We start from the raw sequence: 13,816 nt of genomic DNA on the forward strand, positions 1-13,816 counted from the left end.
GTTCAAGACCAACCTGGCCAACATGGCAAAATCTTGTCTCTAATAAAACAACAAAAATTAGCTGAGTACGGTGGCAGGTGCCTGTAAACCCAGCTACTTGGGAGACTGAGGCAGGAGAATCCCTTAGAACCTGGAAGGTAGAGGTTTGCAGCGAGCCAAGATCGTGTCACTTCACTCCAGCCTGGGTGAAAGAGCGAAATTCTGTCTCAAAAAATAAATAAATAAAAATAAAAATAAACTCAATTTTGATTGGTTTAAAACAAAATAAATGCTTTACCCAGGTATTTCCTAGAATTGGGCAAACTTCCCACTCTAGGATGTATGGAGCCAGGAAAGGAGGAGAGTAGAGATAGGCAGCTAGAATGGCCTCACTGGTGGGCTCTATACCCAAGTGGTCTCTGGCTCGGTCCTGCATAAGTCAGCAGTGCAGGAGCTCAGCTGACCTGTAGCTCTGGAGTAGCACAAGTTCAGAATGGCAAGGGTGCTCACTCTAGCGTGATTCTAAGAAAAGGACTCATGATAGCTTGGCCTTGGATTCCCTGATGAGCCTGGGTTCTCACTGTTCAGTGGGGAGCACTCTGCCTTCTCTAGGTAGTGGCTTTGCACCAAAGAATCTGGGCAGAGCTTGAGGAAAGACCTTGGCATGTGGTCACCAAGGAAGATTCTATCTCTAAATGGTGCCAATTTTTCTAAGGCAACTTCCTTTCCTGTCAAGGATTGAAGAGAGAGGGGAAGAGATCCAGAAGGTAGCATCCTGCTGGAGTCATCCTCAAGGGAATGGAGCTGAGAATGTGATTTTGTGAGAGCTGGAAGCTCTCTTTGGATTCATGGGGAGTTAGACATCACTGCTCAGGAGATGAGCTGAGAACTTGATGAGGCCCTAATGAGAAATCAGGCTTGGTGAGAGTTCCCTGGACAGATCTTTTAGGAAAATTAGGTTGCTGTGACAGAATGTGAAATCTCTGGCAACCTGATTAATCTTTTTTATGTGTCAACTGCAAAATAATGACAAACTTTTAATTTTAAGTAGTTCATCTGAAGAATGACCCATAAAATAGAACATATCTCTAACTAAAATTGTAAAATTATAATGAACATGATCCAGTCTCTTTTCACTCAGAAGACATTTTAGAATCTTGTGATAACATGGGGTCATTATTATGAATATCGATTATTGTTGTATTGGTGAAGTGTGGAAGTGCTGCATAATACAATTCTTGGTTAATAAAACTAATTTTATAGAAGGAATTGAAGAGAGCTAAATCATAATGAAATATTTTAATAGAAATTAGGGAAGCATCGATCTACCTTTTGAAAGTCCTAAAAAGAGGGCACACTGTTTCAGTCAATATTCTTACCAATATTTTTCAAACTCCACACAGTTACGGCCCCTTCTGTTAACTGGCCTTTGACTGTAAGAAATCCACTTATCACTACTTTGAGTTTTCACCAATTCAGTAATAATTATTGATAATTACAACACAATTTTTTGTAACTACAAGTTCAGAAGTATTTTCTAAGTTATCACTAACAAAAAGATTAAATATTATTTATTGTAATTTTGCTGGTAATTATATCTGTCAGTTAAGTCATTTGAAAGTAGGTACATATAACATATATAAAAGTTTAGCTAATTTAACATAATGAAATTAACCAGAACACAATTTTATCCAATTATATTATATAATGAAGTATTTGTAAGTTCTAAGACTAATATTTTGTGTCTAAAATTTGTATCTAGTTAATTGGAAATTATAACATATTGGATTAACAACATTTAAAATATTAATGTATTTTATGCGTTGTTCATGCAGTAGATACCTGACATGGTGATAGCAGTTTCTGCACAATGTTCATGGGGAGGGTTATGTTCAGAACATGTCACTGATGTGTGTATAAAACCACAATAGGCAATAATGATTTATAAATTTTGGGTAAATGGACACATTTAAAATTATGAAATTTCCACCCAACCCAATAGTTCTCTCCCTCCTCTGAATTTCACAGCATTGGTTTCTGTCTGTGGCACCCACCGTATCCCACTCCTTGCCTGTTACTGGTGAACTTGCGTATCTCATCTCCCCACAGCCAGCTGTTCTCTTACAAATCATGGTTGAAGGGCAGGGACTGTGGCTCACTCAGCTGTATATTCCATGTGGTCTCTAGCAGGGATCCTGGAGCATTACACATTCTCAATAAAAGGCTAAATGAATTGAGCTGACAGTAAAAGTCTTAATACATCCTATGGTAAATGTTTTCACTGAGAACAGCTTTTATTGGTAGAGTTGGGTCTGATCACATCTCTATCACTTACTAGCTGTGTAATTGCTTACTAGCTGTGTAATACTGGATAAACTACAGAGTCTTTGTGAACTTCAGTTACCTTATCTTAAAATTAGGTTACTGTGAGAATAAAGTAAAATATGACATGCAAAATGCTTAGCATTATCTCTGACACTTAGTAAGTGTTCACTAAATTGTAGTTTAAAAAAGTGAATAAATTATTTCCGTTCAATAGCCCCCTGTTTTTTTGAATTGGGCATTCTTATTTTGGATTGCTCCTTGATTCTAATCAACCTAGTCACAATTGCTTTGCAAAAACTAGCTTTCCTTATTAGATTTTTTTAAGTACTAAAAAAAGTCATGTTTGAAAGCATGTTTGTGTATGCATGGTGGTGGGAGAAAAAAGGAAGGTTATTTGAAATCATGATTTACCACTAGGACAAGAAATAAATGGAGTTATACTATTCTAGAGTGTTGAAAGACTATTAGTGCAGTTCCTGAAAATGTATCCATCCCATTGCATACATCTACATCTCAAATAGGGGGGCCAACTGTCTTGTTTTCCTGGGACTCTCTTAGTTTTAGCATTAAAAGTTCCACATCTGGGGAGCTTCTCCATTTTGAGCAATCTAGGACAGTCACTTACACTAATTTAGTATGATAAAACTTGTTATAGAAGTCACAATTATGGAAAAATAAAGACTAAGTAGTATAACAGAAAGAATACTGGCTAAATTTCACATCTGGGCCACACAATTTGGTGATGGTTTGCCCTTAAACATGTTGCTTATCTTCTTTGAGCCTTGATTTCTTCAGCTGCAAGAATGACAATAAAAATTCTTTATATAGTTAGGAGGAATAAATGAAATAATATATAATAAAAGTACCTGGCACCTGTGGGCACTCAGTAAAAAAATGTCATTTTTACTTGATTGTGTTTGATTACCTGGCTCCTTGAAAATATTTTCTTTTCCTTGAAATAAATATAAAATTATGTGTAATAAAAAATTATTGTTGGCATCTAACATCTTTGATAAATGGACTGAAAGATGCAATAAATGTATTGTGCTAGAAAGCTGATATTCTGAAGGGCAAGGAAGATATTTTATAATAAGGAGCTATTTTAATTAGGTTTTATCTTAATCTTATTACCTTCTAACCTTGCCTTTTATATCCATTAAGTTTTTCCAGGCAAGTAAAGAAGTCTTGGTGCTGAATCTTTTCAACTTTACTAAGTCATTTTTACATATGCCAGCATCTATAATATTTATAATATTCTCAGGAGCCGCTTCTATTGCATGTCAATCATCCTGCACATCAGTAAATGCAGAGATGATCTTTCAGAGAAGGCCTATACTGCTGACATGGAACCAAGGTGGCAAAGAGAATATACATATTAAGCCCACTGATTTTTAACAATAAACTTGGAAAAGACATTTCCTTCAAGTGAGCTCAAAGGTGTGGAAACGTCCTAGAGTGGGCGATCAGCTGTACACATGACACACACAGAATGAGAACGTAAGGGCTGTTTGCATCCTTCCTCCCACGTATACCACTCTATAGTCTCTAAGGCAGAGTCTTGCAGGCCGCGGACTAGGATAGTTTCTCCACATCTCTGTCTAGAGTGGGAAACTTGCTGGTCAAGTTTCATCAAAAGTGCTATTCCTGGCACATCATTCTGTGCCGACACATTTTGTACATAAAGTACTTAATGCCATCTAAGAAGTTTCCTTCAGCCAGACTTAAATCAAAACAAAGAATTCCTGGATAGATAACAAAGAAACATGCTGACAAAGTAGAATTAAAGCAATTGCTTTAATTATAATGAAGTCAAAGAAATTTTGAAAGAGCCAACATCAATGTGCTTGGAGACAGAATTGTCAAAATCCCAAACAAAGGTGAAACACAGTAAACATTATAAAAAGGATGAAGTAAGACAGTCTCTTTTCCTGTGCAAAATTGTTGATACAGTGATGATAATTTTATTATTATTGTGATTTTTTTTTTTTTTTTGAGATAGAGTCTTGCTCAGTTGCCCAGGCTAGAGTGCAGTGGTGCAATCATAGCTCACGATAGCCTTGAACTCCTGGGCTAAAGTAATCCTCCTGCCTCAGCCTCCCAGGTGGCTAGGAGTGTAGGTGCATACCACCATGCTGGCTAATTTTTTCTATAGAGATGGGGTCTCACCACATTGCCCAGGCTGAACTCCCAGCCTCAAGTGGCCCTCCTGCCTTGGCCTCTTGAGTCACTGGGATTTCTGAATGTGTCTGCCCTGGTGATGACAGTTTATATGGACTTGGATGCCTGATTTATGTTCTGGTGAGTACCTGCAGTATTTTAAAAAAGTTTTGTGACCCTGGCTGATTAATGCAATTGAACCAACTCTGCCATAGAGATGAAGCAAAAAAAAGAATATTTTTTATAATGATAGACAACAATTTTAGGATTCTATTGACCTCAAAACCAGTGGGTTGTTTTTAAAACAATATGTTCTCTAGGATAGCTTAAATTGCTGCCTACTTTAATATTTTTATAGAGGCAGAGCATGTCCAATTGTGATTTTATAAAACGAGCCTTTGGATCCTATATCTGGGCTGGTCTTAAAACATTATTCTATGCACATGGGCACCATTTCAATAGCACAGAAGGTGCTCCACAATGATAAAGCTTAATTCTGTTAACACTGGCGCTTTGTATATCACAAAAGCAACGATACCGTGAGCCTTAAACACATTCACATGAACAAACCAAATTCTACTCCAGTATGTTTTAGCCACATCTACATTGTTTTTTAAAAATGACGCTTTGGAAAGACTCTCACATGGACTACTTTCTTTTTCTTAAGTAGTTTTGCTTCTTTTCTAACACTCCATTTCAAATCAAAATGACATTTTTTATAGGATTAATGAATACAATTTAGTGAAATCAATTCAAATTAGCTTAACATTCTAGGCTTAAATGTTCATCTTTATAGTTGACTATCAAATGCAAGAGGACAGCTAAGATGAGAGGCGGGGGTTCATGAAGGTAGCGTTTTCATAACTGAGGGTACAGGCTTCTGCTTACTCTGTGTTTACACAGTGTGTGGAAAGCTGAGAAAGTATAATTAAATTATGACTTTAGGCTGGCTGCAGTGGCTTATGCCTGTAATCTCAGCGCTTTGGGAGGCCGAGGCCAGTGGAGCACTTGAGGTCAGGAATTCAAGACCAGCCTGGCCAATGTGGAGAAACCCTATCTCTACTAAAAATACAAAAATTAGCTGGGCATGGTGGTGGGAACCTGTAATCTCAGCTACTTCGGAGGCTGAGGCAGGAGAATCACTTGAACCTTGGAGGTGGAGGTTGCAGTGAGCTGAAATTGCACCACTGTACTCCAGCCTGGGTGACAGAGCAGCAGACTGTCTCAAAAAAAAAAAAAAAAAAATCATGACTTTAGAACAACTGGCCACATTGTTTCAGACAAAAATATTATCTGATTGCTCCAAAGATTGTTCATATCAAGATTACTACATGTTTATAGCATAATATTGGCCCTTTCATATGACATCTATTGCTATGTCACGGAACCAGTGTTTCACAGAAGAGAATCCGGGAAACATCGAGGTACGTATTTTCAGACTTTCTATTGAAGTGGGGACCAATAGTGTTGTGTATGTGGCATGGATCTATGAGGCTGAGGCTGTCTCTCTTTTGCCCTGTATTGTATCTTCAGCTCCCAGCAACATGGGAGAGAGAGAAGAGGCCTGCCCTGGAGGCTGAGAGGCTTGGGTTCCAGTGTCTGCTTTGTCAGCTCTGTGACCTTGGGCAACTCACTTGGTTTGCATGGATCTTGGTGTTTGCATATATCAATTATAAAGGAGCTGAACAAGGTCCTTTTCAGTTATAAAGTTCTATGGTACAACATACACAACATCGTTTCAGAGACTTCATGTGACCTTGTCTCATAAAGAGAAATGGTCCACTTTTGACTCTTTTATCATCTAATTTCCTAAGAGAAAGGGCAATTCCAAGAACTACAGAAAAGTGGGTACTTTCCATCCCATTTCCAATGTTAACAAAGAAGGACATTTTTTTTCTGTTCCAAAAACCCTTCTGTAGCAAAAATTTTAGTAAATCTTAAAGAACTGCGATGCTTTGAAAAGGGTCCTCTGGAAACCACCCTGGCTCGGGGCTCCCTCAGCAGATTCACAGCATTTTGATGAGTGGGAATCATACAGCTTACCTTATGGGTTTATAAACTCTAATTGAAACCAATAACCCCTCCTCACAAAACAAATAAACCGTGTGTGAGGAGACTGAACTTAACTCTCCCTCCTAAATTATGGAGCACTCCTAATCAAGTCTTCAAACTTTATTCACTCATAGGCCTATAAACCAATCTTCACCCAGTAGTTTGAAAGCTCAGTCTTCTGCTGGCTTGACAGAGAAAGGTTTGAGGTTGGGGAAATGTGGGGAAGGCCCTGTGGCTCAGGAGTGAATGAACTCATTATCACCAACTCTAACAAGGACCACAAGGACCAGGGCTTGGGCCAGGCAGCTGGTTCAGGAATGGATTGACCTCCAAAACATCTTCTTGGTAGGTCATGACTCTCAGTTTTAAACACTGTCTGCATGTTTCTGAATGGATGCAGAGAGGGCATGAAAGCTGTATTTTGCATTCTTCATTCACTCAAGAAACTTGCATTAAGCACCTCCTATGTGCCCTGTATAGATGTGGGGAACAAACATGAATAGAACACAACTACTGGGAAATCCACGTTCCTAAGGTCCTTGTTTTCACCCAACTATGCACATTCCACTTCTCACCTTAGCCTCACCTGCAAAGGTAAGGAACCTGGTGAAGATCTGAAGACTCACCTGCTCCCTGATGCCTTCCCACAAGCACATCTGCTCCTACCATGCAGCCCATTCCCAGGATGCAGACGACGATGCCGATGAAATGCACAGCCTTGTACCGGATCAGCAGGAAGAACCAGGAGAGCAAAATCACTACTGGGATCACAAAACAATCCAGGAGCTATTGGGAGGGAGGAAGGTAAACAACAAGAGGAGGTTCAGGAGGAAGATTTCCATGTAACAGGGGAAATTAACTTAGCTCTGCAGAAAGGGTTCTGTCTTTCCCCTGAACCTGAGATTTTGTGTAGAACATGACTTGATGTAGTTAAAACAGACTCTGAAATAAATGGATATTAGTTTTATTTATTTACTTAATTGTAAACATCCCCCATACTTTGAGGGAAGGAAGAGAAGGCAAATTGATGAGACAGGCTGGTGGCGAAGACTCTCCTGCCTCCAGGTGCTGGGGCAGCTTTGCCTCCTGCCTCCTTCAGAGCCAGGCCATGCTCCATGGGAACACCTGTGGTTTGGGGAGAGTACACTCAGCCTTTTTACATCGTCACCCTATTTTATGCGTAGATCTGGGAATGGGAGGTGAGGGTGCAGTTGGTCTTTTAATGTTTTATAAATTATTAGAATTTAGACAAAGGTTGAATTTAATATTTCCTGAACAACTGTCTTTCTGCTACCAGTAAAAGCTGATCTGTTCTTGTCATTTCATTCTTAAAATAAAAAATTGCTCTAAATATAAATACAAACATGAGTCTCAAAAGTACAAATACTTAAAAAACTACTAGAAACAATTTTTTAAAAAGAAAGTTAAGAATAGAGTATAGCAAAAAAATTTGATTTCATTTTTATATATTTTGCACCAATAGATTCCATCTGACATAAAAGTCCAAGGAGTTGGTAGAGAATTTGCCCCAATTATGTAGAGAGATAATGTGATGAAATGAAAAGACCCCTGTGCTAGGAGCCAGAAGATCTGAATTTAAGTACAGATCCTCATTTATAGCTGTGTGACCTTGGGCAAATCACAAACTCAGGAGCTTCAAATTTCTGTTAGTAAAATGAAGATAACAACTTTCCCCAAAGATCAGTACGAACCTCAGAAATACTACACACGAACGTAATTCGTAAATTACGAAGCCCTCATTGCTGGTGTATAACCCTGCTTTCAAACACATGCTCTGGGCTCCATGGAAGTAATTCAGAATCTACCACACTGTGGTAAGACCTCTGGATACACTATCCAAGACAGAGTCTCTCTTAGACAAAGTGATGTCATTTAGAACTTGGAGGTCCTTGTACCACATGAGGAACTTGTGATTTGCCCAACTGCCCAGTATATCTCCTTGCCAGAATTCTACACAAGTGCCCCCTACCACCCAGATGCCAGTATAGGGCAGAGACCCTCAATATCCCTCCACTTTCATTGTCTATATCCTATTGATTGCCAAATTCTGCCAATTTAATCTTCCAAACATCTCTCAAATCTACTCATGCCACCCTCTTCTCTTCTGCCACCTAGACTGAGCTAACATCCTCTACTACATGGAACAAACCTCTCTTCCCTGCCCCAGGCCTTCACTTACATACAACCCTCCTTCTGGAGTGCTCTACTGCTTGGACTTCCTCCTCCTTTTCCTTCAGGCCTGCACTTATAAGTTGCCTCCTCAGGAAAGCCTCTTAGATCCCCCGGCTAGGTTAAGTTCTGTTTGATGTTTTAGGTGAACCCTGTACTTCTCCTCTGTAGTTCCAATTGTAATAGTACTTAATTAATACAGGATTATTGGCATCAGAATACTGCTGGGCTTAGAAGGAGTGTTCAATAAGAGTTATTGAACAAATACATACAAAGATTTTTAATGATCAGAAACATCAAAATGGAGTCTCCAAGATTCATTGGAGGCTGAAAAAGGTTTGTGTATTTGCAAAGCATCCCCAAACATCAGAGTGGCTTCTTAGCACTGCAAATAGCATTCTGAATCCCCTCTAACCCCAAAGCTTTTTGTGAGCTGGACAGATGCTTGTGCTTCTCTGTGCATTGGTCTTCTCCTCTGCAAAATGAAACAAGCACTCAGAATAGTAAGCTGTCTCCAGGGTTGCTGAGACGATAAGGTGAGGAAGAACCATGTGAATGCTAAGTAGCACTGTGATGGCTGGGGGCTGAGCACAAAGGTCACAGCACTCTTGGAGGGACTACAAGAAGGAGGTGGTGGCAGGTAGGATTGTACTATAGCACACAGTTGCTCACTCCAGTTAATTAGCAATGTAAGTTAATGATGTGGTAATATGCCCTAAGGTAGGTATTACAGCTAACCTCAGATGTTATTGAAGTATATTAGCAAATTTCTGTTTGCCATTGAAAACTATTCACTGGGCATAAAACATTTGGTGTTTTGTGTTAAAAATTAAAAATGATTGAATCAAGTTGAAATATTTAGCTGCACACTCCAGAATTAGGGTTTCATTATCTAACTGGAAGCCCTCAGTCAGTGGAGCTGAAAGCCTCTATTCCTGAATTATTGAGGGCAAGCCAGGCCAACATCCAGTCTTTGAGGAGGGCTGAAGTGAGCTTTTAGGTTCTCAGTGTCATTAGGAAACGCAAAGCACTTGATGAGTCCCGAGATCTATTCCCTTTATGGTTTGAGTTGGAAAATTCTTATCTGTAAGTATCAGGTGGTCCTGTGGGTAAGTGCAAGCTTTTAGAAAGAAGAGAGGGGAAAGAAGTATATAATTTTAATTTTTCTTAAAGAAGGATACAATTGAGCCAGAGTTTCTGCGGCATTTGAGAGAGAGAAGCTTGGTGCTTAGGATACAGTGGGGCCTCGGTAATTGGTGGCTGAATAAATCAATGAATGGTCAGACATGTGGTATCACTGACTGTCAGAAGGGACACTAGCAATAATCAAGGTTGCTAATGGCATTTGTGGTGGGACAATTCATTTTGCAAGACTGTCTCATACTCTCTTCAGGGCAGTTAGCATTGCTGGGGCTTGACCATTAAACATTCTACACATTTGCAAAGGCCCCTGGAGGGCAGTATCTCCCCAGTTTAAAATCACCAAGACCCCTTTATTTAACAGTTGAGGATTCATAAGTCCTGAGAGGTGAAATGATGTGCTCAAGGTCACACAAATTGTTGGTATCAGCAGAAGTTATGTCACAATAATTTTTTTAAACAATGTTTTAGTGAAGGTCAATGACGGGAATATTTAATTGCTACAGCTGAAGGTCTCACCATGGCATCTGTAAATATTGCAGAGAAACTGTTTGGCAGCGGCTCTTAGTAAACACGCTACTCTTTTTTAGTGATTTTTGCTTTCAGCTTTCCCCCGTGGTCATATAACATAAAATATATTGACAAAATAATTTTCCAACAGTTTTCCAGTAGCTTAATTCCTTAGCTAAGTGGTCGTTAGAGTAGTAAAAAAGAGAAGCATTATAACTGAAGCTGTTAAAAAAGAAAAAGAAAAAAAACTCCTGATAGTCATTAATCTTTTTAGTAGATTTAACTTCCTCTGTATACATCTCTGATTCTAAAAAGAAATTATAAAATAGCCATACCAAAACATAAACAAATATTATTTTATAACAATCTTATGTTCTGAAAAAAACTCAAAGGACAGTAAAAACAATTTAATGGAAAAGAAAAGTGTTCATTACTCTTAGATTTACATAGCATGCTTTTTTTTCCCCTAAGGATTTAAACAAATTTTATTCTCTTCGTGCACTGAATCCTCAGGCAACACATGCCAGAGGTGTCTAAGATTCTGTTTTCTAATTTTGTCAATAGAGACGGCTGGGCGCAGTGGCTCACACCTGTAATCCCGGTACTTTGGGAGGCTGAGGTGGGTGGATCAGTTGAGGTCAGGAGTTTGAGACCAGCCTGGCCAACACGGTGAAACCCCGTCTCTACTAAAAATACAAAAATTAGCCAGGTATGGTGGTGTGTGCCTGTAATTCCAGGTACTTGGGAGAATGAGGCCGGAGAATCACTTGAACCCAGGAGGCGGAGACTGCAGTAAGCTGAGATACTACCACTGCACTCCATCCTGAGTGACAGAGCGAGACTCCGTCTCAAAACAAAATAAACAAAAAGATGAGACACTGAGGCACACAGTACACAATGGCTGGGGCAAAGTCTCTAAAGTCATGGTGATAGCACAAGGATTATTATTTGAACTTTGTAAGTTTTTCTTAAATTTATTTTTTAAATAGAGGTGGGGTCTCATTATGTTGCCCAGGCTGGTCTCAATCTCCTGGGCTCAAGCAATCCTCCTGCCTCAGCCTCCCCAAGTGCTGGGATTACAGGCGTAAGCCACTTTACTCAGCTTGAACCTTGTTGTTTGAAATAACATTTACAGTTAGTTGCACTGTTTACACTAACAGTTTGTAAAAACAATTATATTATTTTTATGGTAGACAAAGTAAATCTTCACAACCGCCCTTTAAGAAAGTTACAACAATATCCACTTAAGCGGATATAGTGAAGATGGTCTAAGAGAAAAGCAAATTAGTATTGGAATTGGGCCTGGCAGGGAATGGTGGCTCATGCCTGTAATCCCAGCACTTTGGTAGGCTGAGGTGGGTGGATCATGAGGTCAGGAGATCGAGACCATCCTGGCCAACATGGCGAAACCCCATCTCTACTGAAAAATTAGCCAGGCGTGCTGGCATGCGCCTGTAGTCCCAGCTACTCAGGAGGCTGAGGCAGGAGAATTGCTTGAACCCAGGAGGCAGAGGTTGCAGTGAGTGGAGATTGCGCCACTGCACTCCAGCCTGGGTGACAGAGAAAGACTCCATCTCAAAAAAAAAAAAAAAAAAAAAAAAAAAAAAGCAAAGAATTGGGCCTAAAACACTAGCCTCTGGACTCCTAGATCAGAGTTCAAGTGTAGCTTCCAGAAGTTATTTAAATAAAAAAGGTTCATGTTGACATTACTTTTAAGACAACAGAAGACAGTCAACATTAAGTAGCATTAAAATTTTATGTATATATGTACAGGAAGATTGACGCATCATTTAATTTCCCCTCTCTCTCCCTACCTCTTTTTCGTTTTCACTCCAGCTGATCTCTGACCATCTTACCACTGTACCTTTCTCTGCAGTCTTTAATCACATTTGGTTATGCCCTCTCCTGCTCACACGCATCCCACCCCTCCCTTCCTGCCAAAATCCCCTCAGGCTTCTCTCTGGACTCCTGTGGACACTCCTTCCCTTTGTCAGCAGTCCCCTCAACCTGGCTTACGACACTCACACTTCTGAAAGTGTGCTCATCATGATGTGTGCCTGCCCCCTCAAACATGGTCATGAAGCTGTCCCAGTAGTGGATAGTCTCTTGAAGATGAAACACTTTCTGTGTGTCTGTGAAACCTGCCTTCAGACTGCAAACACTCTTTACAGCTGGTGGGTCTCTCCAATTGTATCCTGGTTTTACAGAATATTTTACAAGTCTTTGGTCCACAAGAGCTCACAACTCTATGTCTGGGATGCCGGGAAAGGCACAGGCTGTGGAGCAGTGGCATGGGATGGGGATGGGGGGCTGTCTCCCCTTAGCAACCCTGCCAGGGGTTCTGGGCAACTACTGGTATGCCCCAGCAACTGCTGGCACACGGGTAGGACAGAGGGAGTTAGGGGAAGCAGAGAGAGGAAGTCCTCTGCTTGGTGTCCTTGGTGCTTCTACCTCACTCCTGCCAAGTGGGTGGCCAGCTGCTACAGCTCCCCTCCCTCCAGCACCCAAGGGAACCTCACCCTCTTGTTTCCCTGGCTCTTTCCTGCAAATCCTCCTTGGAAGTCATGAGAGCTGAAGAATTAAAGAAAGAATTAAGCCAGAAAAAGTTTATTCTTCATTCAGCTGACATTTATTGAGTGTCTATCAAAGCCCAAAGCCCCAGCCCCTGTGTGCATTCACGTGGGCCCTAAATCCTACTGACCTGTGTTACGTTGCTCTGACACTGTACACTTTAATTTAAATTTTCTACAAAGAAAATGTGTTGACTATATGCTGTGTATGCATATGTATATATGCAAATATATGCATCAGAGAAGGCCTCTGGGTGTTTTAGGAAAGAGAGTCCAAGATCAAGTATGATATTGACTAGCTGCTATGGTATCACATCACAGGTGAGGCTGTTGGGCTTTGTGTGGGTATAAGACATGTCATGGGGAAAGGATTTATATTATTTTCTTTATTTAATCACTTTGAATCAGTTTTGAGAGTCATGTAGTACAACTGCATTTATCACAACCACATAACCTTATAATAGTGACTGTGCAATGGAGTTCTGTGTAAGTCAAAAATGTTGCATCATCACCATCAGTCAAATGCCAGTTGGCCTCATCCAGTCAAGTCAATGGAGTAACTTTCAGAGTTTTAGAAATTCAGTTATAGTCACAAAGACATTATAGAGACAGACACAAGTCAACTAAATACATTCATGAATAAAGGCATAGATACACACAACTAATGTTACAGGGATAAAATTCTTATTTTGTAGAAGAAATAGTTTAAATGAAATTAGTGGAATGTCTGTGAGGAAGTCACGAGAACTGCAGAATTAGAGGAAGAATAACACCAGGAGAAGTTTATTCTTTCATTCAGCTAACAATTATCGGGCATTTACCAAATCTCAGGTTTTGAGTGGAGACAGTGAAGGCATACACAGACGAAGAAGACATCCTTTCTTTCTTTACTC

The 13,816-nt window shown here is 40.0% G+C and overlaps 1 protein-coding gene across 1 annotated transcript in view; it reads right to left on the bottom strand.

Moving 5' to 3' along the window:
* SLC35F1 (solute carrier family 35 member F1) overlaps window positions 1-13,816 on the bottom strand; it is a 416,242-nt gene that overhangs the window by 49,311 nt on the left and 353,115 nt on the right. Inside the window, exon 4 of the mRNA XM_017541082.2 lies at window positions 7,140-7,299. Coding sequence (XP_017396571.1) covers window positions 7,140-7,299 — 160 coding nt within the window. The remainder of the gene's footprint in view (window positions 1-7,139; window positions 7,300-13,816) is intronic.

The sequence above is a fragment of the Cebus imitator genome, unplaced genomic scaffold (genome assembly GCF_001604975.1).
Source record: "Cebus imitator isolate Cc_AM_T3 unplaced genomic scaffold, Cebus_imitator-1.0 Scaffold130, whole genome shotgun sequence".
Lineage (NCBI taxonomy): Eukaryota > Metazoa > Chordata > Mammalia > Primates > Cebidae > Cebus > Cebus imitator.